Source organism: Lemur catta, chromosome 3 (genome assembly GCF_020740605.2).
Source record: "Lemur catta isolate mLemCat1 chromosome 3, mLemCat1.pri, whole genome shotgun sequence".
Lineage (NCBI taxonomy): Eukaryota > Metazoa > Chordata > Mammalia > Primates > Lemuridae > Lemur > Lemur catta.
In genome coordinates, this window is record NC_059130.1 from 81,368,638 (window position 1) to 81,396,611 (window position 27,974).

At 42.3% G+C, this 27,974-nt stretch overlaps 1 protein-coding gene across 13 annotated transcripts in view; it reads right to left on the reverse strand.

Moving 5' to 3' along the window:
- The window catches only part of FGGY (FGGY carbohydrate kinase domain containing), a 384,478-nt gene that overhangs the window by 60,308 nt on the left and 296,196 nt on the right, over positions 1 to 27,974 (reverse strand). For 10 of the 13 annotated variants that reach the window (XM_045547904.1, XM_045547899.1, XM_045547900.1 and 7 more), the window contains 3 exons: positions 26,757 to 26,831; positions 20,540 to 20,660; positions 14,464 to 14,558 (listed from right to left, as the gene is read on the reverse strand). In XM_045547904.1, coding sequence (XP_045403860.1) covers positions 14,464 to 14,558; positions 20,540 to 20,660; positions 26,757 to 26,831 — 291 coding nt within the window. Of the gene's footprint in view, positions 1 to 11,619; positions 11,662 to 11,979; positions 12,176 to 14,463; positions 14,559 to 20,539; positions 20,661 to 26,756; positions 26,832 to 27,974 lie in introns of those variants that run through there. The other 3 variants (XR_006734168.1, XM_045547907.1, XM_045547909.1) reach the window with 3 other exon arrangements.

Genomic DNA, 27,974 nt, shown 5'->3' on the forward strand with positions numbered 1-27,974 from the left:
TCCTGAACTGCGACCCTTCCCAGGAGTTACATTCATCTCCTTTCTGTCCATATCTGTTCCTTTGCTGTCACCAGCACCTCTGTCTAACAAGCCCCCATCCTGCTGCTTCTCTGCCTGTCCTAAGTTAACATTTCTAGCCCAGCCCATTCCAAGCCCCACTTCTTACACAAAGCCATGCTTCTCCTTCCTGCTGGCAGTCATTTCCATCCAGTAGATTATGCAATGGCACTCTCTGGTTTCAGGTCGCTTTGTTTTTATTTCTTTAACCCAACTGTCAGCTCCTCAAAGGTGGGAAACCTGGCCTTGCTTTTCTCTCTCTTTTTCTTGTAATTTCTAAAAACACTTGGCCCTAAACTATATACTCCAGTTCTTGGATGTCACCAGTAGAAAGAACATGTGCTTGGGGACAGAAAAACCTGCATTCAAATTTCGGCTTGAATGTAAACAGTGTGAACCTGGAGTAAGTTCTTTTAATTTTCTGAGACTATTTCCTCTTTTGTAAAAAATGAAAACACTTTCCACAGAAGGGTGTTCTGAGAATTAGGTGAATGAGGTTGAATATTATTTCTGTAAGGACATTTCTATAAAACCAGAGCAATATGAATTATGTATGCAGCTTTCTTACTATCTTCTTTGAAATAGGAAAAAGCTTAGACAACATTGAGGAACAGATATAGGTCTCTAATAAACACAGGCTCTAAGACATATAGACTTAAGTCAAATTCCTAACACTATGACTTAACAGCAGTGTGACCTTGGGCAAATCACTTGCCCTCTCTGAACCTCCATTTCCTCATTTGGGGAATGAGAATAATCACATACCTGCTATAGTGACTCACCTACAATAGTGAATGGTCCAGAACTCTGGCTTAAGAAAGAGGAGTTCCTATTCCTGCTGACTAAATACAACCTTGTACTGTGCTTGGCTGTGACTTGTAATCAAGTCTTGTCTTCTTAGAGAGGTGGTAAGGTACTCAAGGCACCTAGCCTCAATGCCAAACTCAAGGTTGGGTACAAAGGCAGTATCCACCAAAGATGGTTAGGCCAATTTCTTGTCTTTTGAGCTTTACTTAGTCAAAGTGAACTACTGTCTGTGATAACCAGCTGCCCCTTCTCCAGTTGGCCTACCTCATTCCAACAGGGAGAGTCGTGGGGAAATGAATTCACTGTGAGTTCTGACTTCTCTTTTAATATTTAAAAGCAACTGTATCAGTCAGAGTCCAGTCAGGGTAATTGAAACGCCTCTAAGTCTTTCAACAGAAAGAATTTAATATAAGAAACTGGTTTCATCAGTGACAGAAGACACCTAGAGACCAAACAGGTGATCTTGAAGCCACCAGAGATCAGCAACAACAGACAGCTGCTACCCCTCTTAAGGAATCAAGAGATAACGTGAGGCAGTGGTGTGACCATGGCCAAGAGCTGGGGATGTCAGGCTGGAACTGAAACCAAAGAAGGGCGGAGTGGCCAGAACTGGGTCCTGAGAGTGGCTGGGAGCTGGAATCACAGAGAAGATGCAGCTGCTGCTATATATAGTGAAAGAGAGGAATGACATGACTTCTCTTCTTCCTGCATGTCATTCTCCCACCAGTACCTCCCAGTGGCCAAACCTACCCAGAGGCCAGGTGCAAGGGAGCCTTGGAAATGGAACACACAGCAGAGCAGGGGCAGGGGTGTGTGCTCTCTGACAGCAAACAGGCAAAGGACCATGCCATCATTCAATAACATATGTAAAGCACTAATACAGCATGTGATTTTCAATCAGCTAACAATGATAGTTCCCACCATAAATAATTACTATAATTTTGTATAACTCTCATTATCATCATAATATTATTATAATTTTGTATACCTCTCATTGAGTGTTTATTCACATTGGTAACTGTGTTAAATACTTTATACATATTATCTCATTTAATCTTCACAATAATTGTATGAGGCACACACTCTTAATAGTCTTATTTTCACAAATGAGCAAACAGGCTTAGAGAGGTGAAGGGATTGACCTAATGCACAGTTACAGAATTTGAAATACGGCCCTATTTATTACTTACAATATGAATCACACTGCTAATAGTCAAAGAGAGGGTACGAGATAAGCTGAACATGGAACTCCTCGTAATTGCTGGGACGATATTTTGAAGACCTATATTTCCAGGGCTGACAGCCTAGAACACGCTGTGAACATTAAGTTTGCCCTTTAAAAACTAGATATTTTAAAAAAATATAACAGACCATCTTTCAGTGAAAATATTTCACAGGGTAGCAATTGTCCAAATGGGGGAAAAAAAAAATACATCACTTAAAGTGGTTTAAAAAAGTCCACGGCATTCTCTCTTGAAGGCAACAGGGTATTTTTTACTAAGAGGATGCCAAGTTCCATGGCCTCTGTGGGCTTGCTGTTTACAGATATCTGATATGTTTCAACATCTGTCGTCCTTCTCGATTGATGGGTGCTTCGTTTTAGCACGTCTCTTATGCCAGGCTGGTAAAAAGCCTTAGTACTGAGGTCCTCTAAGACACTCCTAGGTCAGTGACTCAGCTTTGTTTACAAAGTTGGCTGAGGAAAGGAATATTCAGGGAAGACAGGTGAAGAGATGTGCTATGTATCTACCAAACCAGGTATTCTCTGTTCTGTCCCCATGTCAAGTGACATCTCCAGAAAGGTATAAACCCAGGCCATCCTAGACTTGAAATCAGGTTTCAACGTCATGCTCTCAGCTCTCAACAAGGTTGTATTTAATAAATTCTTCTGCATCTTCTATAAATTCATGGATGGATTTCTAGGTTCATTTTTCTTAAAGAAATAACAATTTTATAATTTGGTACAATCAAAAATGTGGTGGTTTTTAAAAGAACTGGTTTATTTCCTTGAGTCCATGAACAGCATGTGACTTGACGTATTTCCCAGTTTTGTCCTGGCTGCCTGGAGTCCAGTCACAGTAATCTTAGTGCAGGTCAGAGACCCACAGGCCAGATCTGTCCCATAGATATTTGGTTTGGCACTCACCAAACCCGAGTGAAAACAATCTGACTTTCAACATCCTTAGGCAGTACTTTTGGTACTAGTAATAATACTTTTCTAGTACTTTTCTCCAATCTGGTACAGAATCAAATCATCTTGTCCTTTGTTGGTATCTTCCTGTATTTATGTGGCTTGATTCCTACCTGAAGGCATCTGAGTTTGAGGACATCCCTCCAATATGAGGGGTTGGTGTGTTTTCCCTTTTCTACATAGTTTCTGACTTGGGAGTTTCATTCTGGTAGCCTTAGTCCTTTGTTATAAGCTCTCTTAAATCCTTTATGGAAGCAGAGTATGAATGATAAATTAATAAATTGTTCTGTTCCTTAAGCAAAACTGCCGAGATTAGTGTGAGCAGCTGCATCCTACCATGTCCAAGGGTAATGTGATGCTCTCTGGTGAGTCACCCGGGCCTGCCCCACCTGTTAAAGGGTCACCACAGCTGTAGGTTCTGCCCCATGACCCTCTCAAACAGGAGGAAGGAAGAACTTCCTCACTAGTGAGGGGTCTGGACACTGCCGAGCTGCATCTGCCCTATTCTAGCATACAACATGCAAATCTAGCTCTAGTTGCCTTCCAAAGCACTGGGCTGTGGGAGGTACCCAGAGGGTGGGTCTGGAGCCAGACCACCTGAGTTTAAACCCACATTCCGCCTCTAACCATCTAAGTGACCTTAAGGAAGCTTTTCAATGTCTTGGTGCCTCAATTCCCTACTTTCTAAAGTGGCACGATGATACCGCCTACCTTATAGGGCTATTGTGAAGATTACATTAACACAGGGAATACTAATAGCACTTTCCTGTGTAACAGGCATTGTGCCAAATGTGTTTGCCTTCACGGAATCTTTGCAACAATTCAGTGGGGTTAGTTAATATGGAACTGAGCTCAGAGAAGTTAAGTCACTTGCCTAGCCGGGTTTGTTCATGCAACTAGCAAGCCAAGGAGATGCCATCACCCTGGAGGGTGTAGAAAAGTGACTTAGAGGGTTACATTCTCTCTGCTGCCCCATTTGATTTCCTCTTACCCTGCCCAAGATGGACTCAGCTCACTTCCTCTCTCCATAACCCCCGCCTCCTCCCCGACCTGGCACCCAGTTGCCACAATATCACATGACCAAGGCTCCAGCAGTAGTTATTAATATTTGCTATGTTGAACTGAAATGGAGAGAGATTTGTCCAGAGTTGAGCCCCATGTCCCCTCCTCTGCTTTCAGAGGAGGCATTCCACTGCAAGATAAAGAGCACAGGCTGGGGGTCCTACGGCCCCCTGAGTTCTAGCCTCATCTCCAGCTAATCCTCCAAGGCCCAATTCAAATGTTGCCTCCTCTGGAGGCCACTCCTGACCCTCAAGGCAGTGGAAGACACTCCTTGAATGCTCCCTTATCCCATTATAGTAATTATAATTTAAACAAAAAATAGCCAACATTAAACTAAAACTACTTTGCTTTATATGTGCTAACTACGTTTACTCCTTGCAACAGGAGTTATGAGATAATTTATCTATGCTGCTATCTTTTTCAGATGAGGGCTCTGAGGCAAAAAGAAATTTAGTAACTCACCCAAGGCAAGTGGCATCTTTGCCATTACGCTTTGGTCTGGACTTTTTCATAACTGTTTCTATCTGTTTCTACCTTCCCCCAAGTAGGGGAATTCCTGGGCACTGAGAGTGTGTCTAATTCTTCTTTGTCCTGGTGCCATCTAGGCCTGATCCTGTCACATGTGAGCTTGTTTTGATGAACCTTGGCTTACAGAAGGAAACAGCCATCTCATCACCTATTTGAACCCAGGCCCCCACACATGCCTTTCCCAGGTCTAGTCCACTGTCTTCTGTCAGCCCAGCTATCTCAGCCCACCCTATCTCCAGCAGCGGGGGAGATCAGAAAATGCATCCTGGCATCACAGGAAGGACCGGAGTAAAAGGTGCATTAATGGGGGTGAAAACAAGCCAGCAGAGTGATTAATTTGGCCTTCCCTTCAATATTATGTTTACACAAGTTGATTATATAGCACTTAATTACTAATTTGCCCCTACTTAAACCAAGAGTGCTTTTAATTTTTAATGAGATAAGGGAAGAAGATGCCTTTACTTAGTAAGGAGCAGCTATTTTATTTCCCTCTCTTGTTTTGCCCAGCCAATTAATAACATTTCTAAGGAAATGCATCCCTCTCATTAATTCCTTCTCCTCATCATCTTCCCCACCTCCCAGGTTTAAAAAGAGATGGAAACAGACAAGAGCCACTTACAAACAAACGGACTTCACCTTGGACCTGGCAGGCTGGGACGGGAAAGGCCTTGTGATGTGGAGCAACATGGTGCCCGTAAATGGTGCTATCTGATTTTTTGGGAGTTGGGTGCATCTATGCCCAGGAATCATGAACAACATACATACACAGAACACAGTCCTCGGTCTCCAAATATGGCAATCCCCCTACTACCTGCCTTGTTTCCCAGTGTTAATGTCAGATAATTTTAAGCACAGTCCTGGGGCAGCCTAGATACAGGAAGAGCATGGCCTGTGAGTCAGATCTGGATTGGACTGCTGCTCTGCCACCTGCTAGTTGCTGGACCATGAACACACTACTTAAACTTTCTGAGCCTGTTTCTTGTCTATAAAGAGGGCGTGAATGAATAATCTAACTTGCAAGAATTAAATGTTATCTAAGGTACCTTAGGAAAGTGCTCAGCTCAAAATAGATACAGAAAAATACTAGTTTTCTTCTCTTTAGCAGAAGATAAGGTAGGAAAGTGAAAGCAAACAAAGGGACTCCAACGTGTTTATCATTCTCTACAGAGCTAGGAATCTAGTTCAGCGCTACTCAAGGGGCCTATCCATAATGACACAGGAGCTGGCCCCAGAAAGTGAGCCGACACACTGATTCCTTCACTGAGAACATCTTGCAGCTGAACTAAACAGTACACTTGGTGACACAATTGATTTCCATTCTGGTGCAAGTTCCTTATTTCATTGCAAATCTGAACAAACTACTTAGAGACTGGTCTCAGGTCTGTGGACTGCTTTCAGTAGCCCAGCCTGGATGACTATGTTGGACATATCCATGTGATCCTGAAGATGCCTCCCCACCCTTCTCTGAGCTTAGAGACGTTGCCTTGTACAGAATACATCAACGAGCTCCCTTGCTCTCTGACTTTGAGTCCAGCCAACAGGGAGGCTGGCAGGAGATTAGACTGAGGGGAGAGAACAGGGTTAATAATGTAGCCCTTTTCTTCCAGGGCTACTGGCAAGCTAGCTGCTTGGGCAGTCCCCACCACGCAGGCCTATGTTCTAAGCTTCCAGTAACTGTGCTGTCCCCTCAAGTCTGCAGGCCATGCTGTTACAAACTCCTGGGTACCACATTCTCCCTTGTGATTTCTTTATGTCCTGCCCACAATTTTGTAAATTGTCCCTATTTTAAACCCTAAAAAATTATCCTAATTTGAGGGTGCCCTCTGTTTACCTGTGCAGACATTGACTAACCCAGGGACATTTTAATATATATCTAAATTCTCATCTATTTCTGATACTAGTTTGTAACAGTCCATTTTCATTTGTGGGCAGGTTGAACAACTTGGTTTGGGAATCCCAGGCTAGCACTTCTAGCTCCATCACTTTTCAGCCAGTGGCTCTGGTAAGTCACTTAATCTCTCTGGCTCTTATTTGTAAAATTATTATGATAATTGTACAGGAAATTTCCTTATATACAACCTTTAACATAGTATAAAATGTTCAAATGTCTTTGAAATGCATACAATTAAAGACATGCTACTCATGTTTCTGAATCCAGGGTAGCTTCTTATGATTCACTGCAAAGAATCAAATACCTCCATTAGGCAATGTAATAATGATTTCTTTTTCTTTTTTCTTCTGCATACTTCTTGATTATTGGCCTAAATGCTGCAACCAAAACTCTTTCATAGACTCTATACTTTCCACATTCTGCATCAAGCTTTTCCTAGTAGTACATGGTGTGCATGTGCATAGTCATTCTTCAGGGCTATTTTCCCAATTATAGAATATTCCTGATATAACTAAAAGCCTTATCTTTCTGATCTCTTGTTTGATTCCATAGCTTAATTTGCTGTGTTGAATACTAAGCTTATACAGCATGGATTTCATTGCTATTCATGACTTATCCTGGTGTACAGAAAAAAAATCTATTTCTAGTTTATTCCAATAAGAAAACTTATAATAAAAAGGCATAAATAATAATTAGAGTGAGGGATTGATTACTTATAAACATTTCTTCCTAGGAGATGCTCTTACATATTATTATTTTTTAAAGATTTGTACCAGTATGAAATGCTGTCTTGAAAAAAGTCAAAGAGTTAGGTAAACCTTATTTTAGAAATATAGTTCTGTAATCCTAAATTTCTAAGAACTCAGAAGATGTTTGGCCAGTGTTTGCTTTTATAAAAACCCACTTCTTAAGTTCCTGAATAAAAATTATGGGGGAGGGGAGAGAGATAGTTGAGAAAAATATGCTTTGTTAGCCTAAATCTTTTTTTTAATAGTGTCCTTTAATTAAAATTCCAAATTAAAGTGTTTTTTTATACCTACTTTTTTATATCTACAAAAAGTAAACTGGTGCATCATGATTAAAAACAAATAAATAAAGCAAGATAATACTGGTGAGCATGGTATGAAGTCTTCTCCGGACAAATGAATTAGAATATTTCCAAACTAAGATGGCATCTTTCTTATTTTTATTTCTATGCTTCATACTTAACCAAGCAGTGATGACAAATGTGTGATGCTGATATTTTTTATAAACCATACCACCTTGTGAAGAGCAACTGGGTTGCCATATTGGAATCTATGTACTTCCTTGGCAATGCATATATTTTTACTAGGATACGGTTTGATGGAATAAAAAGAGCATGGACTTTGTATCAAACAAGTTATACAATGTCTCTGTGCTTCAGAGTCCTCATCTGCACAAGGCGCACTGTTCACACCCACTGGGTTGCTTCAAGGAGTCTATGGATGATAATTCATGAAAAATAACAGGCCCTGTTCCTGGATCACCCTATGAGGAACAGGAGAGACATATCTTACATATATTATATTGAAATAATTTCCTAAAAAAAGAATTCTAATTTTGAGCTAATACTTTGAGTTTTATATCCATGGTACCATTCTGCAAACTGGAACCAGAAGATTTATAATTAATCAGAACCTGATTTGTTTTTGTTTAATTTTATTTTTCTGGAGGAGGGGAATTCTTAAAAAAATAAGAATGCATTGTTAACCAGGGGTGGCAATAAGTATAATGAATGTTAGGGCCAACATCACATTCTTATTTAATTCTTTCAACTATTAATTACCATTCCAAAGTGTTCTGTTGACTTTCTATGGGACATTGACATATGGGGCAGGATACTGAGAAAATTCAATCAGTAATCTGAATCTATTTAATTAGAAACCAGAATCTTGTATCTCCAGAAACACATGCTTAAGCAGCAAAGGGCAAAAGGCCATGAAAAAAAGTTGATAATATCAGGACCATATGTGAAATGAATAGGATTATAAGAGGCCTGGAGATGAAAGCTAAGTGGAACTAAAATGTTCGGCAAGAGATTTCGTGTACATAAGAAATATAAACCCTGAAATTTCACACACTATTGGTGGGGGTATAAATTATTACTATATATCAAAACTCTAAAAGTTGGGCAAACTTTTTGCCCCAACAATTAGATACCTCCATAATTTGTTTTATGGAGATAATTTAGAATGTGTGCACACATTTAGCTACAGAGTTGTTAGCTACAGTATTCTTTAAAACAATGGAGAAAATCTAAATATGTAAGACTTGAGAACTGCTGAAATAAGTGATAATATATTTTAGGGGGTAGAAAATTATGCAGCCTACAAAAATGATAAAGAGGTTTACCATATATTTTTCGGTAGGGAAAAAGGTTATAAAATAGTATGCATTGCATGGATACATTTTTACAATTTAAAAAATATAAAATGATTTAAAAACATATATGAAAAGATCAAAAGAACAGAAATCAGAATTTTAAATAGTTCATAATTAAATAATCTAAAATAGGTTATTTTAGGGTAAAAAGATCAGTGTTTTCATATTTTCTTTCATCTCAATTAAATTTTCTTCTTTTTCCTCCAATGTTCATGAATTATTGGTAAAAGAAAAAAAAAGCATGCAAACTAAGACTGCACCAAGAAATAGGATGGTTTCCTACTTCTGAACATCTACTACATTTCCATCTTTCCAAATCTACAGAAATTAAAGTCATGATAACCAGCTTTACTTTGTAAATTGCAAAGCTGGTATTTATGGTGATAGGAAACCAAATCCAACTCAAAATCACAGAAAGTTGATTCTCACAAAATAAAACAGAATGGGAGACATATTGTACACAAAAATCACAGGCTTGGAAGCAAGTACTAGGTAATGAATATAACTGGCTCTAAATGAAGTAAATTTTATCGGAAAAAAAAATAGGAGCGGCTTTAGCTAAGTAATAAGGATGTTTGCAAGGACTGACCTCAAGGGTAGACCACTGCGGTCTGCATGGATAGTTTATCTTGTGGGCACACATTACAGAGAGGGTGAGTAATCACAGCTCTCAACTGGCCACTTACATGTATTGGTCTGCAGACACAGGAGTCTGTCTGGAACGTGACAGGGAAAGTTGATGGTGGGAATGCGTGGAGTCAGTGGTGTACAGGGGTGGCAATGCTCACACGGTGGGAGGAAGAAAGGTTTTTGATTAATTGGTTGATATCAAGGGCTTATTTTCTTTACCCTGGTACTCCCCTTAAAATGATTGCTGAATTCATTTTGATCTCTTGCCATTGTCTCCTTTTGCTGAATTTTGCTTCAGATGCTTCTTCCACTTCTTTTGGCTGGGGGCGGGGGAGTCAAGACAAATAGCACTGCTGGAATTAAAGCTTGTTTTGTATAAATAGTCTTAGGAAAAACTGCCCCTGATGATAAGAAATTACAGAAAGCTAATGACATCTGCAGGGGGCACGAAGGCAGCAGAAAGTGGAAAGCCGTTTCATATTTCTGCATCTTTGCCATTTGATTGGGTTTTCTCTAACAACAATTCGAAACTGCTGCTTGTTTTGTCCTTGTATTTCTTAGAACCTTTCTACTGTCTGTGCTTAGAAAACGCGAGCATGGTGATGCTTCATAAACTTATTTTCCCCAGTTTGTTAATTTTCCAGGACCTGGGAGCTTGTAGAAGTGTTACGGGATGTTCCCAATTTATAAGTATAATTATTTATTTGCCAGGATCTTCAGAATTATACAGGATCATTTTGTACCACACTGATGCGGGGACGGGGGAGTGACCAGGTGGAAAGGTCAACAAAGGTCAAGACTACAGGGATGTCACATGCCTATGAGTAAAAGAAGGGAGGTGGACTGCCTTCCTTGTGTCCCCTCCCACCTGCTCAGTAGCTGAACTTTGCCCAAGAGAGCAGCATATCTGTGGTTCGATTCCACGTTATTCATTAAGCCGCAGATACAAAGATGACCATGACTTGCTCTCAAGAATACTTTTCCTTAAGGAGATTATACTCTCTAGTGAAGACATAATTTTTGAAAACTACTAAAAGGAAAATACCCTTTCTGAAGATGTCCAACTCTTTAAGATATTATTAGCCATTCTATTCTTTAGAATGGACACATGGCTCTATCAGTACCCTTTGTGAGATCCTAATTTGAAAAGGAAATAATAACAGACTTTAGATGTCTAGAGGACGACAGAGCAGAAAAGGGCAGGGGAAGAGAGGGAAAGAGAACCTAACGGAATATAAATGCATAAAAGAACAGGGGGTGGAAGCTAGGAATTGTCAGCATGTTTCAAAATTTGCAATAGCAATGGACCTTGTAGTTGACCGTCTCTCATTAACACCCCACCAGAAAATTCCATCCATTGTATCTCTCCTTCCAGACCTGATAAAAGTCCCCCAGAATTGAAATACAGAGAAGTTTGCAATAACTATTAAATGTAAGTAAAATCCACAACAGTGGATCCATTCTGATCCACTAGTATCACCAAAGGAAGGTATAGGGGTCTACCCCTGGCTGAAATTATCTGTTCACAGACCTGGGAAATTGGGAAACTCTGTCTCCCAGGTATATAAACCTCTTCCCTGGGTCTGCAGTCTGGGTCCTCTGAAGTCTTCCTAGCCTTTCCTCCATCTGAAGGAGTTGACTCTGGCTGGGTCTGGCAAAGTCCGCCCATCTAGATAAGAAGTGAAATCCTCCATCGAACTGCCAGATGTGTCATCTACGAGAAGACAAAACATCTGGCCTGCTTGAATAGTTAAGTTGCTGGCAGGAATTGCTGGGCTTTCTTAAAGGAAGGAATGGAAGGCACCCTGCAGACTAAGCTAGGATCTTTGAAGCTCAAAGAAAAGACTGTGTGGATGTTCAGGTTGAAGAATAGGAATCACGGGGAAGAAGCAAGTTTGTTTTGCCTCACCTTGTCAGAATCTTGAGCTGGCCCCCAGGCCTGGGGCACACACGTTGACTCCTCTTCTTTGGAGAGGGGCTTATGAAGCCAAATCTACGTGCATTTACATTTCCAAAGCAGTCCCAAAGGATGATCATTCTAATGACATTGAACATATCTGGGAGGTCACTGGGGCTTTCAAAGGCTCTTCATCTTAACAGTCACACAGCAGGGGCAATTTTTTTCATTTAAACATTTTTTAAAAAGAAACAAAACATATAGAATAAGAACCCAGAGAGGACAGGTGACATTGTCTGAGCTCACAACCATAAGGATTCCTTCAGGTAAGTGATGATAGATGAGACCTCAGGCTTCTCTCAGTTGGGCACTCCCTTTATAGATTACGTCTCCTGACAACAGGACAGGCACATACTTCCTTGTGCTGAATAGGTGACATGAGCTTGCTTTAAGATGCTATGAGCCCTGCAGCTGCTACTCAAGTCATCAGTTCCAATATCTGATTTACCATACCTTAAATTCTGTTCCAGAAGATTAAGAGCAAATCCCATGTAGTGAAGATGTCAGTGTAGAATTAAGCTCAGTTTCCGATTGGGGGAAGAGGTGAGTGGAATTCCCTTGGAGCTAGAAATGCTAGTTTCCTGATTTGTGACTGATGGCATTTCTTTTCAGAAAATATACCTTAGAACATTTATGAAGCCAAAAAATACTTTTAAAGAAAACAGAAAAAAATTGAACAAATTAGCAAAAGAATGATAATCAGGACAGGATATACAGATCTAGAGAAATCTTCATTTCAATTCTGCTTCTGTCCTTATTAACTGTGTAGCGTTAGGCAAACTACTTAAAATCTCTCTGAGTCTTGGTTTCCTCATATGTAACACAAGGAAACAAACACCTATCCCCTAAGCAGGAAGACTGTCAAGATTGAATGAGGTGTCTTAGCTCAGGCTGCCATTTAAAAAAAAAAAAAATCATAGACTGGATGCTTAAACAAGAGAAATTAATTTATCACAGTTCTGGAAGCTCAGAGTCTGAGATTAGGCTGCCAGCATGGCCAGGTTCTGGTGCGGGTCTTCTTTTGGCTTGCAGACAACCAACTGCTTGCTGTCCTCATGTGGCAGAGAAAGAGAGCGAGCTCTCTGCTGGCTCTTTACAGAAGCTAAAGACTATCATGACCCATGGGATCAGGGCCCTGCCCTCACGATCTCATCAAACCCTAATTAATTCCCAAAGCCCCATCTCCAAAGACCATCACAATGGGGCTCAGGGATTCAACATGTCAACTTTGGGGGGGACACATTCAGTCCACGACACGAGGTAACCTATCGCAGGGCCTTAAGTAAGCATTCCTGCTGTTTCATTTTAGATATAATTTGGCCCAGGAAGGACAAGACATCTAGCTGTGAGAACATCTTCAGGATCTGATACATCAAAATAATTGACAATTCATTGACATTTCAACAATAAATAAATATCTCCACGTGATGTTTTCAAGGAAAAACCAGAATATCCAGAAAAAGTTGAGAATTCAACTATACCACCTTCATTCAAAGACTCAGTTAAAATCCACACGTATTCATGAGTAGATTCAATTCCTTGGAAGAGCTATTTCATAGCCGTTGATTCCAGAGGCTTGGATAGTGTGTAGTGTACCATATTTTCCAAAATGCAGTACAAAGAGCATCAGATTTTTGCATGTGTCCATTACTAACAGTATACCCTTAAGTTTTGTAAGCTTTCTTGGTCTCTGTTGTCTGATCCCTCTGGCCCATGAAGGGTTGTTATAGGTATTAGGAAGCTTATACAAAAAGCTCCTAGCATAGTGCCTGGCACATAAAAGGGTCACAATAAATGGAGCTCTAATTACTGAGCTGCTGGTGGAAAACCTGGCATTTAGTCCTAACCTTGAGATCTTGGGCAAGTCATTGAAACTCTCTGATTCTCAGCTGAACAAACATCTCTTTGACATCTCAGTTGAGACCTGGGAGCCAGATTTCTTGGTTCTGGCATTTACTAGCTGTTTCAATGTAGGCCAAATTATTTAACTTTTTTATACCTCAGGGTCCTCCACTATAAAGTGGGAACAATAGAACTGTTGCAGGGAATAAAATGGGCATGCCTGCCCCATGTCTATCATTATCATAGAAAAAGAAATGGTGGTGCAGAGCAGGGTGGTTAGGTCACATGAGCTGGTAGGTAGTTAAGCTCGGAGTTGAGCCCAGGTGGTCTAACACCAGAGCCCATGCCCTTAACTTCTATACTATACTCATTCTTTCTTTCTTTCTTTCTTTATTTTTTGTATTATTTGAGCACTCAAAGCCTCTCCATAAAGCCCCACGTGTGCAATGTCTTTCGCAATTTGGTGGTAGGAGAAGCTTTGTCTCTCGCCTGAAACTAGTATGTTTCCCCTTTTTAAAAATGAGAATTACACAACTTATCATGTGTTCTTTTTTGTCTTGGCTGCCAGGAAGCTCAGAGCCAAATTATTTTGTTTAATCACAGCCACTAGATTGTTTCCTTTTTCCTACATCTTTGTTCCTTAATTTCCCTTTTAATTCCCTTTTTACTAACATTTTCATTTGTGTCTCTTGTTGATAGAGGCCTTAAAGGTATTTTGGAAAGTGGTGGGGTTGACACGGGCAAATAAAAATCTGAAATATACATGAAAAATTGTAGTTTTGAGCCTTACCTGTTTCACTTGCGCAAAGAAAAATAGTCAATGGGAAATTTAAAAGAAATAATTAAAGGGCCATTTTAAAGTAGAAAAAAGAAAACCAACAGAAAAACAGAATGACCAATGTTAACAGAGGCCAAGTCAAAAGAAAACTGCAATAAATACGTCTGAGGCTGGAAGTGTTTGTGCTTCCCCTGGCTGGAACCTATCATTTCTTAATTATATCCTGTGTGTGTTTTGCAAGATGTGAGTTGCTGTCAAGAGGAGGGACGGCCTCAGACAGGGGAGGGGCCCTGGCCCGCCCCTCAGTCCTCACATACCTGTACAGAAGTGAAATCCCCCGAGGCACAGGCACTCAGAATAGCAGCGCCCACAAGAACAGATTCCACCTCTTGCGACAGGACCACAGGCAAGCCTGCGCAGGACAAGGCCACACCTCGGTTAGACAGCGGGGCTGGGGGTAGTGTGGGGAGCCAGCCTGCAGCCCTAGTGGCAAAAACTCCTGACGTCAAGGCAGTAGCAGGCGCCCCCTCTCCACCTCCTCCCAAAGTTCCCTGTTCCTTGTTCCTTGGGATTACCTGCTTCTAGAAGATTTCACTGCCTGTGCCTGCTGGGGTGGTAGCCCAGGACTCCAAGGGAGCCAATACCATACACATCAACTCACGACACCTCGGTGCCCAGGTTTTCCAGGCTTCGGCAAGCTGCTACCTGCCATTTGGTTCAAGTTCAGTTCAACAAATGTTTTATTAAGCGCTTTGCTGGCCCGGGGAATACTGAGATGAATCAGACTGTGTCTCGGAGGGGAGATGGATGAGAGAGATAAGGTCTGTGTAGGGGGTTGCTTCTCTCACTGAGATGGACCATGAGAAGGGAAGTAGCAGAGAGGGTGGGATTCATCCCTCCAGAGGCTTCCCACCTTGCTCAGAGTGCAAGCTGCAGCCCTTCTGGGGCTGACAGGGGGCCCCCCTCCTGGATCTGGCCCAGTGCTCCGGGGCTGATCTCCTACCCTCCTCCCAGAGAGGCTGTCCTGGCCTCCTTGCTATTTCTTGAGTGTGCTCCAGGGCCTTGCCCATGCTGTTCCCTGTCTGGAACACTTCCTCCCAGACACCCACGTGGTAACTGCCACCCCTCCCCAGGGAGCCCTCCCCAGCCTTCCAGTTTCAAACCACAACTTCCCCTCAACACACCTTACCCCTGCGCTGCTTCCTCCTCACCTTCCAGCGCTGTGTTTACTCACTTGTCCTGTTGAGTGTCCGGCTCCCCTGCTGGAGCTTAAGCTCCTTGAGGGGAGGGACTTGGTTTTGTCTACTGCTGTATCCCTGGCATTTAGACCAGTACCTAGCATGGGGCAAGCGATTAAATGACAAGAGGAGGAATTTCTGGGGTAGGGGTCATTCCAGTGGAGATAAGACTTAAGCAGGCATCGGAAGGGTGAGTAGAGGTCCCAGGCAGGGAGAAGCCCTCCACATGCTTCCAGAGCTGTCGGTTCACGGTGAGTTTAAGATTAATGGAAATAATTTGGGATTCTTAGGATTTCAATATATATGTGTGTGTGTGTGTGTGTGTGTATTTGTGTGTATACAGCACCTCCAAATGCCATCTATCTATCTATCTGCTAATCAGGAGATGGCAGCAAACTCCACAGAGGTAAGATCTGTGGTGTAAAATCTTCCTTTACTCAAGATATAAAACTTATTTTTCCAAACATGGATTTCTCTTCCTATCTTGCCTGCAAAGACTTCCCTGACACACACTTCCACTTCCCATCACCTTCTCACTCGTCTCCTTCCTTCAGGGCTGGGCCAGCTGCCCCAGGTATCCCGAAAGGGATCAGGGACAGAATACAGCCCCTCAAGAGGACACCAGCCCCCACACTGCTGGGCCAGAGCTTGGGCCTTTGCCGACAAGGTACCAGGTGGGATAGGGGCTCTGGGAAACGCTCAGACCTGGGTTTGTTTCTGGTTCCACTAGCTCTGCCCTTCAGCACGTCACTCACACTCTTAGCCTTGGTTTCCCTACATGCAAAATGGGGATGAAGATAAGCCGTACGGCGCAAGCATGTTGTGAGCATCAGTGAGAGGGCGCACATGCGGGGCTTGGCACATTTCCTGGCCGATGGTAAGCCCTGGAGACATGGCTGCTGCTGCTGTTAGAATTAAGAGCCATGTGAGCAAAGCCTCTGCACATGCATTTCACCCGGGCTGGAAACTGGACCAGAAGGGAAAGGACAGGGCAGGTCCCCATCAACCACCCAGACGGGAAGCAGAGACACCAGGTCACAGGGGGGCCATGCTGGCCCTATCAGCGCAGGGCACTGCAAGCCTCTGCAGAATCCCAGGGATGATGCAGACATGATTGTGACTGTGCCTACCCAGGCTTCCCTGGGGACCTGGGACGTTGGAGAAGACAGCATCTCCAAATGCCATTTACCTCCCAGGTCCTCCTCATTCTGCCAGAGCGTCCCTAGCTCTGACAAGGGAAGGGCTACTCGCAGGCCCCTCACCTTGGGAGCCAGAGACCAGAGTGAACCTGAGGGTCCCTTATCAACTCTCAAGTTGCAGCCCAAAGTGCTCTAGAACCGGACTGCCAGGGCTTATGTGCTGGCTTCCTCACTGACTTAGCTGTGTGATCCTACGCAAGTTACCTGACCTTTCTGTGCCTCCGTTTTCTCATCTGCAAAATGGGGTTAAAATTCCCCCTACGTCATAGGGTTGCTAAGAGGATTAAAAGTGCTATTACAAGTATGGGATTTAAAACAGTGCTTGACTTAGAGAAAGCACTAAATTAGCATTACCTGTTATGATTCTTAAAGTTTACCTTATCTCTGAAGTCTCTCCTCACACCTATTACCCTGGGTGGAACCAGCCCACTGCTTCTATTTGCCCCTCCCCCTCTCCTCCTCCCACCTGCCCTGAGCCCTGGGAGACTGGTCTGTGGGGACCACATCTGTGCCCTGCCCCCAACCCTGCTCCCGGCTGCTGTGTCCTTCACTAGGCGCCTGCTGGGCTGCCCTCTTCACGCAGCCTCTGTCTCCGGTTGGGCACTACTCCCTGCCTGCACCCTGCAAGCCCAGGGCTGCAAACACTGTTAGTATCCCCAGGGCACTTACAGGTCGTCTGGGTTTCCTACACCCTGCCTACACCTCTGCCAATAGACTCTTTGTTCAACTTTTCTCCAGTGAACCCAATTTGAATGTATATCTGTTCCCTGCCTGGATCTGACTGATACCGACACCTCTGTCCTCTGGGTCCCCACTCCACTCTGTCTGGATATTGGTCAGAGGACCAAGGGCACTTTTTCTGTGTTTTATAACGAACCTCTTGGCAGGACATTATTGTTCTTCTTTGTATTCCTGTGCCAAGCTCAGGACTTGGCAGGCTGGTATGCTCAGAGAATGCCTTTGAGTGAATAAATGAATGAATAAATGATTAAAATAATGAATAAGACAGGAAGAGGGAAACCCCTACTGAAACTGCCAGTACTGCAAACAAAATTTAGAAGAAGGAACATTTAGTCCCAAGTAAGTGGGGAAAACCTACAATTACTTAGTACACACCAAGTATTTTTTGTAACCACAGCTAACTAAGTGACCAGGGTACAAGGAAGCTCTTCCATCTCACGTAGACATTTTCCACGCTGGCAAAGCCCCCCTTTCCTTGCTTGCATGGAGCAGTCTGTTCCCCAAATGACAAAGACTCACTTACAAAATGTTAAACTGCTTTTTTTCTCAAACAAACCTCCTCTTTTGTGGCATGGTGCTACCTGGAAGGAAGAAGTGAACTGACACTTACTGATCATCGACTTTGAGCCAGGCACAGAGCTCCGTGCTCACAAATGTGCGAGCATTTATTTCGCATCCCATTGCATGTGGGAGACGGTAACATTTCTGTTTTCCAGAGGAGGGAACTGAGGCTCAGAGAGGTATAGCAACTTGCTCAAAGCCACAGGGCTGGTCTCCTGTTTTTTCCACTATTCCACGCTATCTCAAAAAAAAGTCTTCCACATTCCATTGTGCTTCTTCACATGTATTTCTGAGAATCACGTCTATGGTCCTCCCTAAGTCTTTCTTTGTAGGAAAACTAGAGCAAATGCAATGTTTAAAGGCACCAAAAGCACTATCTATATTACAGGCTGCTGTGTACGTGCCTTTAACAGGGACAAATGCAAATGTGTTCTTTTCTCTGAGTGCTGGGTGAAGGAGAGGAAGAGGGCAGCTTTGCTTGGAATGTGAACTATTTTATCTGATGCATTAATGAGTTTAGCAGAACCCAAAGCATTCAAAGGCAGATGCACTTTGCCATCACTTGTCAGTCACAGGCTTCCAAAGGCAGAGGAATTCCAGGCCAAAGAAAAGGTCCCTTTGTCTGGAACTGTAACTGGTCCATAGTTAGAGACAAAGGGTCCAGTTTCAATCCGAATCCAAATAACGATTAACAGCCGTTTTCATTCAACAGCCTGAAGGAGAACAGTTTCCAAAGCAGAACTTTCTGTGACGCCGCTGCACCCCCCTGCTTCTGAGTCAGCTCAGCGATGTCAGGCCTGGAGGACGACCCATTTTCACCCAGGCCAGAGCTGCAGTGGCAAATCCCCGCCCAGGCTGCTCTGCCCTGTTTCCCATTCCCTGGTATGTGGCTCAAAGCTGACTTTCATCCCCCTCCTGCATCCAGGTAGGAAGTCTTTTTGGCTAGTAGTAGGCTTCAGATTTTAAGTTTGAACCTTACCTGAACCAGCCAGCTGCTTTTTAGATAAGACGTAGTTACAGTTTTTCTCCTGGGGAAAATTATAAGGTGATTGGGACTCTTTTTATGTCCTTGCTCTTTCAGAATGGGTTCTTTCAGATGAGCCCAGGAAAGTGAGCTCATCATCAAATGGAATAAACTGGGCAGAAACGTCAAGAGACCTGGGTCAGCGGCACAGCGCAGAGGAGTGCTGGGCCCACACCTGCATGGGTTACGATCCTGGGCCTGCCCCTCACTGGCTGTTTGACTTTGGAAAGGCCATCTAACTCACCTCCCTGATCCTTACTGTGCTTGTCTGTAAGACAGGAGCACCGATTTCTATACTACCTTTTGGCAGTATGTCAGGATCAAATGTATGTAGAGCGATTCACACTGACACAGACTAGGCACTTGGCCAGTGGGAGTCATTTCTGTACTTCACATCCTGATAGCTCTACCTTAGACTGCATGCTTTTCTTACTGCCCTACGACCTGTGCCTCAGTCTACCTATCTACAATATGGAGCTAAGTGACTTACTTAGTTTTAACTTAAAATGTGCAAAGATCACCCATGTCCATAGTGTTAGACAAGGCTCATCTGCAGAAATCTGTGTGGTCTGGAGCGGGAGGGGGATGTGATGGGACAGAGACTCTGATCCATACGGTTGCCAGAGGTAAGGAATCCAGGAGACAGGGGACAGCAAGGGGACTTGATGAGTAGAGGCCTGAGTAAGGTGGGCTCAGATCAGCCTGGAGCTGGGGCTTGAGGCCGGGTCCAATCTACCCCTACTTCCCTCCCCTTGCCCTGTCCTGGTGCCTGGCCACTCAGGGATGGGTCCTGGGAGGGAACAGTGGTCCACAGGTGATGCTGGGGAACAAGGGGCAAGAGGGGTGACGGCACCAGGTGCAGAGAGACAGACGTTCAGGCCAGCCTCTGTGACACCAGCAAGCCTCCTGCCAGTGGGGCCCCTTCTTTGGGGCCTAGGGTCTCTACTAAGGATCCTGCTCTGTACTGTACTGTCTGCCTGTATCACAAAGAGCTCAGTCCCTTACTCTGGATTCCCTCCATCAGTGTCATGATCCCTAATTCTGACAAGCTGAGAAGGAATCACAGAATCTCAGGGGTTTAGGCTTAAATTCCCCAGTTGGCAGCCAGACCCACGTTTCCCACAGCATCTGGGCTCTGTATTCTTTCTTCAAGACAGCTCCCAGACCACATGCCCTGGGCTATCATAGGTCCAAGACTAGGTGAGAGGTCCCACTGTGTTTCCACGATACCCTGTGCTTTTCTCACTCAAGCTCTTGTCACACTGTATTTGTCTGTTTGCTGTTTGCCTTCCTCAATAGACTTTGAGCTCCTTGGGATAAGAATCATGTCTTGCTCATCTCCGTATCTCTAACACAATATCTGAATCAGGAGTGGCACTCAAAACTGTTGAGTAAATGAATGAAGGGAGATCTAGCCCTTGCCTACCTCTCTTGTCTCATTTCTCACCATCATTCAATAGTTGGATATACATAGAAGTCACTTTTCCCATCATTAATATAAAGACTTCATAATTATCCTGATAATCTGGTGTACCACACATATCCTCCCATTCTCGTCTTGCCCAGCGCTTGGCCATACCCATTTGCTATCAAGCCTAGACTGGCCTTCTCTCCTCCTCCCCAGACTTACCAGTGATGTCCGCATGCATTTGCACAAAAAGAGGATTCTTGCTCAGGCCGCCACATAAAAAAAGGGTACTGATAGAGTGCCCTGCTGCCTCCATGGCCTCTATAATGAAGCGGGTCCCAAACTTAAAGAGAAAAACAGAAGAAAGCATTAGTATGGCAGTGAAAGTAAATGATAGGGAACATTTACTAAGTGTTTACCCAGTGCTAGACACTGCAATCAGAGCTTCACATACACTATCTCAGAAAGCAGAGACCCAGAGAGATTATGTTTCCTATGACCACGCAGTTAATTAAATCGCAGAGTGGGAATTCCAACCTGGGCCTGCCCGACTCCAAACCCCTCTTAATTACTATACCATTTGCTTCTATCAGTAGTTATACAACACTGACAAAAACAGTAGACAATGTCAACATAGTTTGTATTAACGCAGCTCATTCAAACAAATATTTGAGGAGTGTCTACTGTGGCCCGGGCCCTCTATTAGGTAGTGGAAATGGAGGGATTGCAACACTGCTCTGAAATTAACAGAGTCAGTGGTACCTGGGTCAGTCTTCCTTCACCAATGGGAACTAAAGACCTTTTCCTTAGCAAAGGCACCGAAAAGTCCAGCAGCAGAAACATGGAAAGAGGGCTCTAGTTACATAAAGAAGGCGAGATACAAGGCTTCCAGCTGGCAAAGGGCTGACATTGCCATTATTATCACCTGAAACCAGGTAGTGGTTTTCTAATAATAAGGCTTCTGAGCTAGAGTCCATTCCCGTCAGTCAATGACCTGGGATGATGCAGAAATCACATGCTCTGGACGGCCCAGGGCCTCACCATATTTTCAATCCAGCCCTTGTGTCTTAACATCTTCCTAAAATGCATTATTCTCATCCCTGTCTTGCTAAGTTTACCAAACTCAGTAAAAGTCATCATTGTTTAAGAAGAGGATACTATCTCAGAGTCATGGAGGTGAATCTTAACATATAATTCTTTAGCTTTAGGTAAAATATTCAGATAGCTGAAAATTATAATTTATTTGAAAGTTCAAAAAACTATTAATAGAAATTCAAAAATCATAATTTATTTGGAGTAAAGATTAAAAACAAAATGATGAACTGTGACGTAGTCTTACGGAGGCAGCCACGTGGTGCCGTTTGAGAACATGAGGAATGGATGGAGAGGCTGGGAATGTTTAGAGCTGGAGCAAATTCTCGGAAATGCTCCTAGGTATGGACATGGGAGCATTAGTATGGCAGCAAAAGTAAATGGCACGGAACATTTACTAAGTGTTTTGGGAGTGAACTGCTAACGTGGAGGGAAGAGAAGGTCAGAAGAGATCTGGGAGGCCAAAAGGTCTCCAGAGATGGCATGACCACCAAGAAGAAGAAGTTATATCTTGGGCTGGAGAGAAGATACAAGCCAATATCACAGTGTTTAGAGAAAGTGCGACTGGATACGGAAGTGTGCAGAGAGGGAGAAGAGGTAGTTTAGCTTGAAGGCAAGAAGGAACAGAAGTTTGGCCACAGTAAGGAATAGGGTTCGGAAAGTCAGGAGGATGTTCCCCTGATCTCTGGTCCCAGGTGGGCAGGGATGAGGGCAGATGAAGCCTCCTTCGAGGAAGCTGTCTGGAGAGCTGTCTTTCCAGGGAGTGTGGGTGGGAGTGGTCAGAGGGTGATCTGGGGACTGTAGGACATGAAATATCAATTGCTCTGGAGTAAATGATGAAAAACAGCAGCAGTTCAGAAGTAAAAGGCAGCAGTTCTAGCCCAGAGGTCTTTAGGGTTTGTTGAAGCTATTCACGGATCTGGTAAAAATATGGATTAGGTAAAACTTGGGCTGCCAAAGACAGTCCACAGATGTAGCGTGTTAAAAAATTAAAACATGTTGTACCATATAAGGCCAGATCCTGCTTGCTGACTATGGCTGATTACCCCCAGATGTTCTTTTTTAAGCTTTCTGGGGGGTCATGAACCCCCTTGAGAACATGATAAAATATACTGACCTCTCCAGAAAAAAGTCACATACACAATAGTATTATAGATAATTTTAGGAAGTCTACAGTTGCCCTTGAGTCCAATATGGATCATTTGATGCTGGTGGATTCTAGGCAACCCTGGTCTACTCTAGGCGTATGAATCTGTCATAGCTAAAAGCATGAGTTTTGAATTCAAAAAACCTAAGTTGGCATTCAGGCACTTCACATATTTATTATGCCTAACCTTTCTATGACTCAATTCTCATTTTATGAGCGGGAATAATAACACCAAATTCATTCAGTTAAAAATTTTATGGATTGTCAGAAATGTTACCACGCAAAAAAATTAAAAATTTCATCTTAGACTTGATAAAATACAGTAATACCTACCTCATACAAGGTTGCTGCTGTAGGCAGCATATTTAAAACTTGTAGAAGAAAGTCCAGCCTGTGGAAGGTGCTTACAAATGAGAGCTATTCTGGTCATCAGCTACATGCTAGACACCCTGCTATGCATGCCAATGTCGTCTCCAATCCCAGGGCAACTGTGAAAACTGCCTATTGTCATCCCCACTTAGAAGATATGTAATTTGACTAAGGCAATACAGTCTGCATGGGAGGGAAGGTAGCTGCCTCCTAATCTGCATGGAAATGCCAAGCAAAACTGATATTTCTGATATTTCTAAAACCAGGGACCTAGGACCATGTGATTAGCAGTCCTGACACAAGGGTAATACAAAGTACATTTCCTGGGAAAAGGAAAGAAATGATCCGAATAAGAGGCACTCCCTTGAGAGGGGCTGTCACAGCCCGTCTCTCCCCTGTGTGGCATTGTAGGCTGGAATTTCCCACTTGGCCAGTGGTTTGTGACACGGCATTCCCTTTTGGTGTCCCAGACTCCACTCTGTATAATGCTCCATCCTACTGAAATGTCCCACTAAACGGTTTTGTACAAAAATGATTTTGTGCTCACCTTTCTGGAAAAAATGTTTTCACAGAGAAATTTAAATTAAAATTAGGCTATGCCACTGGGAATGTACAGAACCAAATGCAAATCAAGAGACTTCAAATGCAAATAGTACTTTTTAAGGGTCTGTTCTGCAAAGAAAACTATAGATGTACAGGCTATGGATAAACTGGGTGGTTGACAGGTCTTTCAATTAAGCGTGATCAAGAGAGAATTTTACTTCATGGTGGGTTTCGCACAGTCCTAAGTTAACTTCATTACAATCTCGCCTTAATTTCATCCCATCCCTACAAAATACTAACCATAGATATTACTACAGAGAGAAAGGAATTTGTTTAACTCACCGACAACAAATAGATGCTAGGGCAATATTCAGGGCCAATGAAACAAAAAAATCTTTTTCTAAGTTGAACACTATGGAAAAATATCTGTTATCAGAATGCCTCATTAAAATGCACATTTTTCCCTAAAAGATCAGCACGTCTGGATACTTTTGCAAAACAGACTGAACCCCTCACCATTCAACTGACACCACAATAAAGCCTCATCGAAAAATCTCTGTCTTAAAATGCCTTTCCTTTGTGGTATTATAAAGGTCATTAAGACAATGGACAGAATAAATATGATAGCTTTTAATACATGTACGGCCCATTAAATACAAGATTGATTTTCCAAGTGTGTGGTACTTGGGAAAATGTAGCTGGCTCTCCCCCTCTCCCTCTGCCTGCATTAAGTTTAACCTCATTTATACATTCCTGGATTTCTGTTCAGTATTCTTACCAGGAAAGGTACCCCTGTGAAACAATCTCAGGCCAAATTAATGATGTTTTCTAACACGTGTTAAGTAAAGAACTGTCCTTGGGAATGCCTAAAGCTTATTTTATCCACGCAGCTTTTACAAACAGATCAAAGAAAAATGCAGCATGGAAAAGCAGAAGGAGCAGGAGCCTGGGAGTGAGAGGGACAGAGGTTCAAATTCCAACTGCCATGCGCTAGCTGTGTGACCTTGGCAAACGGTCTTCCCCTGTCTGTAAAATGAGAACAAACCCATCTACTTACAGGGTTACCATTCTAAGCTACAGGTAGGTAAGGCACTCTGGTGCCTGGCACACAGTCAGTGACTGCTGAAAGGTAACAGTCATCACCATCACATGATGGTGCCCCTTGGCCAACCTTGTTTGGCCTTGTCCTTCGTGTCCTCTTAGCATGTGCTCAGAAGGGAGAGAGAATCTCAGAGCTCTGATTATCCAGGATTATTCATTTCAATACAAGTGATTCATTCCATTGTAAGACTTTTCATACAACAAACCGTATCAGAAAGTAAAAGTTCCTCAATACAGTCATGTGTTGCTTAATGATTCTGAGAAATGAATCATTAGGCGATTTTGTCATGCAAACATCACAGAGTATACGTTCACAAACCTAGATGGTACAGCCTACTACACACCTAGGCTCTATGGTGTAGCCCATTGCCCCAGGGCTAGAAGCCTGTACAGCATGTCACTGTACTGAATACTATAGGCAACTGTAACACAATGGTGAGCATTTATGTATCTGAACATATCTAAAAATAGAAAGGTACAGTAAAAATACAGTATTATAATTTCATGGGACCATGATCGTACATGTAGGCCCTCGTTGACAAAATGTCATTAGCTGTGCGTGACTGTACTTCATACGTCCCATTTTATTTTAGAAAGCTGGGTTCAAATCTCAGCTCTGCCATGTACTAGCTATATGACCCTGAGCACGTTACCACAAAGAAGCTTAGGTCTCTAACATGTGGAACGAGGATTATACTATTTACCTCATAAGGTTAAATCAGATAATCTGTATACAATATTTAGCACAGTGCCTGGTACACAATAAATACCCCCAAACTCTATTATTGATTATTACCACCACCATCATTATCATTTTATTATCCATAAAACAGGATAACTGAATAATTGTCTTTACTACTGATACATACTTTTGCTCTCTGTTTCCATCTTACTATTAATTGCCTCCATTTTGAAAGATGTCAGAATTGTCTGTTTTTGATCACGTTTCCATGCATGAAACTGTCTGATTGATTTCAATGAACTGGCTAAGTTATTAAATCAATAAGAATGTTGTTTCAGGAAGATATTGTCAAACCAGTCTATAATCTAAAAGGATTATTGAATCAAGTTGGCCAATTGCATACTCACATACGGTTGCAATAAAGAAGGTATATTTCTTTAGTATTATGAGTATTATTATTATTTGGGAAATTTCATTCTCTATTATAAATATATAGCACCTGGATGATTCTGAGCATTAAAAAAATCACTTTCATTGATAATATGAATAAATATACATATAGCTCTATTATTTAAAGTAATGAGGTTATACAAACAGTTGTGTGGACAAATAAAATAATTGAATATTATATACATACATATAACATTAAAAGACAAAAATATTTATTTAAATAGGTGTCACTAAAAAATAAATGTTAAATCAAAATTTAGGGTGCTGATTTTCTCTTTCTGTTGGTTCCCACTCTCCACAAGTGGCTAAGCCTCACTGCATTAACTATTATTTTGGGGTACCTACCTACTTTGAGACCCTGAAAGCCATGACCTACTCTCCCACTTTGTAACATGTACATATGTACAACCTTTTGTATGTGATTTCAAGGTTTAGAATCCTCTTGCAGCCCACCCGTGGATCACCTCTAGATAAGATTGGTTCCTTAGACAATGTTTGAGCTTTTAAGATTTTGTTTCTATTTTTGATTTATCTTTAGTTTAGATGCTCCTAACATTTTAGAATTAAATTCTGCTCTTCCTCCCTAACCATCCTAACCTCTCACTCAAGCAGCTAATTATCTAAAAACACACGCTTTCATGTTGTAAGGAAGCTTACTATTTAAAGGAACACTATAATGAATCCTTTTGCAAAAGAACAATTATCGTGTGTTTTATAAATTCAGACATTCTTAAAACCAATTTTTCCTAACGTAAGCATACATGGCATCGGCTTGCTTACTCCTATTTAATTAAATTTAGAAGACAAATTAGATAAATGACAAGTATAACATTCAAAGACTGTAACTCCTTTCCGCTTTTAGTTACGTGAGGTTATTAGTTAAAGCAGGTAAGAATCCTCATCGACATTCTAGACATTCGAGCATCTCCTTTTGCAAGCTCCTTTTTAATTAAGAATCTCTGTCATAAAAGCTTATTATGTGTCTTGGGAAACAAGTGGCATAGAGCATATTGATAGCCCTAAGTCTGTTTAAAAATGTCATTACAGTGTCTTACAGCAATGGCTTGAACTGTGGCCAGGTAGAGAATAGCAAGATCGTCAAGGTCCTGAGACAGTTTCAATCCAGTGACCTGGAGGGATGGAGAAAAAAAACAAGAAGGAGATGGTCAAAAGGAGCTGCCATGGATAGAGATAGTTCCCATGAAACACGTTCAGATGTGTTTTCTCGCTGAAACAAGTTCATATGCAAATCCCCTTTTTGTGAGCTGAACGTGAAATGCCTGCTAAATCGTTTAATCTCCAGACTTGGGAAAAACTATCCCTTTTTCCCCAAAAGAAAAATGCCTTGTCCTTAAACAAAAACAAAATAAAATAAACACTATAGGAAGATTGTGTTTGATATTTCTTAGCATGGTAAATACCTTTGTTTTTTAAAAAATGTCCTTTTCTTATAAATACCTATTTTCTGTGGCTTACAAGAAATCAACATGTAACAGGAGCATTCTAGCACAAGATGATCTGATTCTGAGTCCTGCTACTGTCAGAATTCAGTGTAATGGTGCCTAAGGGGTATTCAGGGTAAAGTAATATGTCTCCTATAAATATTATACCTATAAGGGGATAATTTAGAATCTGTGGTTTGCAAGGGTATCTCATTAAAGTCAATCGGAATCATATGCCTATATGGAATATATCAGTCTCCGAGAGATTCCAGAACTGGACAGGATGTGGGATTGGAATGCCTTCAAGGCTTGTTCACAGTCCCACCTTCATGTCTCTCATTCATCAAGGTGTTGTCTCAGGACATTTCTAGAAGGTGAAAGATGCTGGTTTCTCCAAGCCTAGCTTGAAGATTGTGGGTATCAATACTGTAGCTCACTGAAGACTCACATTATAAAATTAATTCACATAACATGCACTTACTCAGCTCCTACGATGTGCACAGTCCCGAGCTCAGCCAGGTGTGGGCACGCTGTCTGCATCAAAACGGGGAGCTGAGTGTTCTACCGAGGTCCTTTCCTTTGTCTCCAGCCCCATTTAATTATTCTCTCCAGATTCTGCCCCCAACTCGGACTGGCATATTGCAGGGTATGGGCACCATTCAGTGGCCCAAAACAGAAACCTGGGGGCCCTCTTGAATCCTCCCTCTCTATGCAGATTTTATCAATCTCTAAGTCTTGTACATTTGATCTCCCCAAACTTTTCCAAATTCATCTTTTCTTTGTCTTCACGGTCATTCACTTCCTTAATTCAGGCCACTGTTATACCCTTCC